This window comes from Hemicordylus capensis, chromosome 4 (assembly GCF_027244095.1).
Source record: "Hemicordylus capensis ecotype Gifberg chromosome 4, rHemCap1.1.pri, whole genome shotgun sequence".
Classification (NCBI taxonomy): domain Eukaryota; kingdom Metazoa; phylum Chordata; class Lepidosauria; order Squamata; family Cordylidae; genus Hemicordylus; species Hemicordylus capensis.
Genome location: NC_069660.1, coordinates 94,456,052 through 94,462,051, shown reverse-complemented (window position 1 = coordinate 94,462,051; position 6,000 = coordinate 94,456,052). Strand labels below are relative to the sequence as shown.

Genomic DNA, 6,000 nt, shown 5'->3' with positions numbered 1-6,000 from the left:
CTTTCTCTAGTACCATTAAATGACTTGCATCGTCCACAATTTACAAAACCTTTAAAAAAATAATTTAGGATGATGTTCTTTTGTGGCACGTAGGTATATATAAATTTTACTGTGCTTTTTGTTACCACTATTCAGCCTCATTTAAGATTTATTTACTTCATGAGCTGAGCTTCAGTGAGGCGGGGGCCCATTTTAAAATCTTGTCTCTGGCAGAGGCGTATCTAGGAAAAATAGTGCCTAGGGCAAGCACTGAAATTGCGCCCCCTGTCCAAACATCTGACACCCATCTTTCAGATAACTTTACCATAATATCAGCTCAAAAATACAAGTCAAGCTCGTTAATCTTTTAATATTTCAAAAACTATTTAGCAGTGGACGTAGCCAAACCAAAAAAATACTGGGAAAATACAAATTTCAGTATGCTGGGGCTCATGAAATACCTAGATACTATGTGGCGGTGTACTTGGAAAACTAAACAGAAGTGCCTGTCTAATTCCCTACTATGCATTGTAGCATCACTTTTACATATGTTTTAAAAATAAATGGAGAATTTGACTGTTCCCAGATACTCTGAAAATAATTAAAGGATATGCAAAGTAAGCTGTATCACTGCTTGGAATATATTCCAGTATTTCATAAAGACAGTTAAAATGAGAGAAAGAGAGCAAGAAACTCCCAGTGGGCCTTAATACTAAGGATTTCAGACTGATTCAAAGACAAACTCACCATTAATAGCCATATAATTAAGACATCACATTTAACTCACTTATCACAAGAAGCAAAGTAAGAGCAAATGAATACAATCCTAGCTCATAAGCTTCAGCTTAGTATTCACAAGCCCTGATTCTCTGTACATAGTGCCAAACTGAATATGTGTACAGTGACTTATATTATATTAAATTTAAAAAAAAAATTAACCTGTAGCCCCTTTGGGGGGGTTCCTACAGGTCATGGGGTGTGGAGTCTGCAAAGGTTCCCCCTCCCCCCACTGGCCTCTTAATTCACCACTGCAGCCCATCCTGAGCTGAGGGCCTTGCAGGGACCATTTGAGCATGTGCATTGGCCATTTTATTTAAAAAATGGCCACCGAAAACAAAATAGCCACTGCTCATGCTCAATTGGTATCTGCAAGGCCTGTCATGGCCTAGGGCCTCACAGAGGCCATTTGAGCATGCACAGTGGCCATTTTGTTATCGGCGGCCATTTTTTCATCTTAAAAAATGGCGCCCCCTTCAAGTGGCACCTGGGGCACGTGCCCTACCTGCCCTACCGTAGATACGCCCCTGGTCTCTGGGCCCACTCCAACCTTGCTATGCCCCTGAGCAATAGGATGAATGGCTCAAAAGGCTGCTCTTGGACTGGAGAAGATATAGCCAAAATGGACTGAGAATAACAAAAACATTCTATAGATTTGGACCCTATTCCTTTGGGAAGGGAAGTATACAAAATAGAGTTCCTTTTTTGTCATGATGCAGTTTCTGCAACTATTGTTTTGAAGAAGGTGGAGGAATTTGGGGAAACCTGCCCTTTGTTCCCTGGAAAATCAGGCTGGTTTACCTAATTGGTAGACTGGTGCCTTTGGCAAAGACTCCATGGAATGAACCTTGTTTTTTAATCCAAGGAAATAAGGAATCACTTCTGGCTGAAAGATCTCAATTCTTAATTTAGAATTTGATTTGCTAGGTATATGCATATCAGGAGAGTTGACCTTGCTGATCTAGTTTCCTGAGGTGGTCTTCACAGACCCTTAGTCACCAGAGATTCATCACACAGACAGTGCCATTTCCCCTCATCTCTGGCTCTATGCAAAATGGACCTGGAGTCCTAGTTCTACCTGGGAGACATTTAGAGGTGAATTGAGCTGAAAAGGAGGTCTGTTCCAACTATACCCACAGTCGCCAGGACTGCGATGATATGCATGCAGCTAAAACACATGGAGTTAATATTTCACATGCATTATAAAAGATTAAATGCACCAAAAACTAAAGCCATGTGTGTGGTAGACTTCTGTAATGAGCCAGCCTTTAGGGATGTGCACAAACCCTGTTCAGAGGCTCTTTTATGGGTTCAAATGACCAGCGGTTCAGCTGGTTCGAAGGTGGGAGGGATACCTTTAAGGGTGGGAGCGGGGGCTCTTACCCCTCCCGATGCATTTTCCCCACCAGTGCTGCACTTTCAAATGGTCTGGCAGGGGTGGAAGCGTACCTCCCTGACGCCCCATTCCCTCGTCGGACCAGAATTGGCCAAAAGTAATCAACGTGCACGGACGCTGTGCTCATTCGTGCACACGGCGATGTGCACTCGCTCATGCCAACATGGAAAGGCGACAGGAGGGATAAGAGCACCCCCTCCCTTAAAGGTATCCCCCCCACCTTCGAACTGGCCCCCGTCAGTTCCATGCACATCCCTACCTACCAGCCTTTGTCAGGGATGGTGCAGAATGGCAGAGTGCAAAACTGCATGTGCTTGTTAGAATGTTTCTGCTCTTTAGTGCAATGACACCAATGAGGTAGGTTAGGAATGCCTCTCCCATGGCTTGGTTTGAAGAGCTCAGATGATGGGATAGTCTGTTCAACAAAATAAAGCTTCTTGTTTTGCATGCAAAAACTTTGGGACAAAACACAGCAGATATAAAAAGGATGCACTGGTACTTAGCAATGCTCATAGAGTTTGAGGGATGTGGAGATGGCCACTAGCTTAGATGGCTTTAAAAGGGGCTTTGATGAAGGAAGTGCACAAATGGAGGTTTGGAGCCACTAGGTGGAGTGGGAGGAGTGGCAAGTGGGATCTTTTAAAAGGAGGAGAGCAGGTCCTTACCATCCAACACCATGCTGACCCCACAAATGGTACTCCTGCACGCACAGATGCCATGTGTGTCCCAGCACTGCGCATGGGTTCTTGGGGGAGAACCGTCACAGCAGGAAGCTGCTTGCAGTGGTGGAGAGCAGGTAAGGACCTGCTTTCCTCCTTTTAAAAGATCCCACTCCCACCCCGTGGCGCCGAACTGGTTCAGACCTCAACCGAACTGATTCGGCTCTGAACCTGTGCATGAACTTCAGTTCGTGCACATCTCTAGCTTAGACAAATTCATGGAGGGCTGGTCTATCAATGGCTATTAGTCTGGTGACTATAGGCTGCTTCCAGCCTCAGAGGCAAGATGGCTCTAAATACCAGTTGCAGAGAACCAAGAGAGAGGGCATGCCCTCACCTCTTCTGTGGGCTCCTCAGAGACATCTGATGGGCCACTGTGTGAAACAGGATGCTGGACTAGATAGGCCTTGGGCCTGATCCAGCAAGGCTGTTCTTATGTTTTTATGTTAAGTGAGTCATGCCAATAAGGACAGTTAAAGGCAATCTTTTGCCCTAGGATGCCACCTAATCAATCCTGATATTATTATTGTTACTACTGAATATACGGACAGTGTTGAGCAGTGATTCGATTTCTGACTGGGACATTCCATACAACTTCAGATCATCCATGTACAGCAGATGGTTTATTTGACTTGATGTTTTAGATGTTTTGTATCTGAGGCCTGTTTTGTTTAGTATTTGTGAAAGTGGAGTCATGGTGATCACAGACGGGATAGTGAGTCCCCTTGGAAAATACCTCTTCTAATGCTGACCTGTCCAATTGTCTCACCACTGATTGTTAACTGTGTACTCCACATGCTCATTGCTTTTTAAATAAATATCTGAATGTTTTTGCTGACACCAGTTATTTCTAAACATTTTAGTATCCATGTGTGAGGCAATGAGTCGAAGGCTTTCTTGTAGTCAATCCATGCATCACTTAGATTTGTTTTTCTTCTCTTGCAATTTTCTAAATTGCCCTGTTTGTTCAACTGAAGATCCTGAGTCCTGTTGCCCACTTGCCACCAGATGTCCAGGGAATCCAGCACCTGGCGCGGTCCTTGTTGACCCGAGCGATGACCGATCCGGTATAGATTTATTAAAGTTACGTCTCACCATATTGTTGATGTGAGAGGCACTCTTCATCTGGCTTTTCTGGTGAGACCTGTCCAGTGTGGTTGGACCTCTGGCATAGCTTTCACCTTCCTCAGAGCACGCAAGCCCCACAACCACGCCAAGGTAGTGCCTTATTATTATTATTTTACACGGTCAGACAGGTGTTATTGACTGGTTTGTTTTATCCAGACATCGAGTCCTTCCCAAGGACCTGGGATGGTTGAATTTTATTGTCAGTGTTGTTGCTGTTGTTATAGATATCGTCGCAGAATATAGGCTGTTCCCAGTAAAGCTGCTTTTTGTAATTGGCTGATGGTGATTTCTGTGGCCCCTATGGTGTTGACGTGCTCTTCAAGGTCTTTTAGAACTGCACCCAGGGCGCCAATTACCACTGGGATTATTTTGGTCTTTTTCTGCCACAGCCTTTCGATTTCAACTTGTAGATCTTTGTATTTGGTGATTTTTTCTATTTCTTTTTCTTCTATTCTGCTATCCCCTGGTATTGCTATGTTGATTATTTTGACATGTTTTTCTTTCTTCTCCACTACAGTTATATCTGGTGTATTGTGTGGCAGATGTTTGTCTGTTTGTAGTCGGAAGTCCCATAATATTTTTACATCTTCATTTTCTTCAACTATTTCAGTTTTATGGTACCACCAATTTTTGGCTACAGGTAGCTTGTATTTTTTGCAGATGTTCCAGTGTATCATCCCTGCTACTTTGTCATGCCTTTGTTTGTAGTCAGTCTGTGCAATCTTTTTACAACAGCTGATTAGGTGGTCCACGGTTTCATCTGCTTCTTTACAAAGGCGGCACTTGCTGTTTGTTGTTGATTTTTCGACTTTTGCTCTTATTGCATTTGTTCTTAGTGCCTGTTCTTGTGCAGCCAGTATTAAACCCTCTGTTTCTTTCTTCAAGTTGCCATTCTTAAGCCATTGCCAGGTCTGGGTGATGTCTGATTTTCCACTTATATTGTGCAAATATTGACCATGCAGGGGCTTCTTTTTCCATTTTTCTGCTCGGTTCTTTCTTGTAGGCCTGTTTTGTTTCATTGGTGTTGAATAGTTTCGCGTTCTTGACCATTTGAAGTGCATCTTCTTCACTGTCCTTGATATATTCTTCAAGGCCTCTTTTCTCCTCCTCTACTGTTTGATAGACTTGCAGCATTCCTCTTCCACTTGAGCTGCGAGGGAGGTATAGCCTATCTACATCACTGCGGGGGTGCAGAGCATGATTGATGGTCATTATCTTCCTGGTCTTACGATCTAGCATCTCTAGCTCTGCCTGGGTCCAGTCTATTATTCCTGCAATGTAGCTGATAACAGGTATAGCCCAGGTGTTTATGGCTTGTATGGTGTTCCCGCCATTGAGTTTGGACTTTAGGATTTTTCTAACTCTCCTGATGTATTCACTTCCAATTTTTCTTTTAACTTCAGTGTGTGCGATGTTATCAGCCTGGAGAATGCCCAGGTATTTGTAATGTTCTTTCTCTTCCAGGTTCTTGATGATGATGTTGATGATGATGATGATGATTATATTATTATTATTACAACATTCTTCCATTTCCTGTTGTTTCACATCATCACTTCTGAAAGAAAAAATTGTGTAAACTGTTTCATATTTACATGCTCTAAAAATACTTAAGAGATAGATGATTTTATCAGCAACCAACGCTTCATTTCAAGGCCCCCAAGATATCTAAATCAAATAACAGTGTCTAGATTTAGAAGAGCTTTGACTCAAGTGCATTTCAATGTGCTTTCTACGGCAGTACTGGAATGAAAATTCAAGAAAATTCCATATGCAGCCTGGCTCTGCCCTTGTGTGCAGGAGCCACTGAATCAATGGTTCATGTTCTCCTATACTGCATTTTTAATAAGGATATCTATTCCTGTTTTATTACCCTCTTTTTAGTTAAATTTCCAGGCCATTCAGATTAATTTTACCTTCTTAGGAACATAGGAAGCCATAGATAGTCAGACTGTTGTTCCATCTAGCTCAGTATTGTCTACACATACTAACAGGGGCTTCTCC

General features: G+C 42.8%; 1 protein-coding gene across 2 annotated transcripts in view; it reads right to left on the bottom strand.

The window, feature by feature from the left end:
• Nucleotides 1-333: 333 nt before the first annotated feature.
• The window catches only part of SHISAL2A (shisa like 2A), a 60,070-nt gene continuing 54,403 nt past the window's right edge, over nucleotides 334-6,000 (bottom strand). The window contains exon 3 of one of the 2 annotated variants that reach the window (XM_053244599.1): nucleotides 334-5,554. In XM_053244599.1, the coding sequence (XP_053100574.1) occupies nucleotides 5,541-5,554 (14 nt within the window). In that variant the 3' untranslated portion in view covers nucleotides 334-5,540. The remainder of the gene's footprint in view (nucleotides 5,555-6,000) is intronic. The other variant, XM_053244600.1, reaches the window with a different exon arrangement.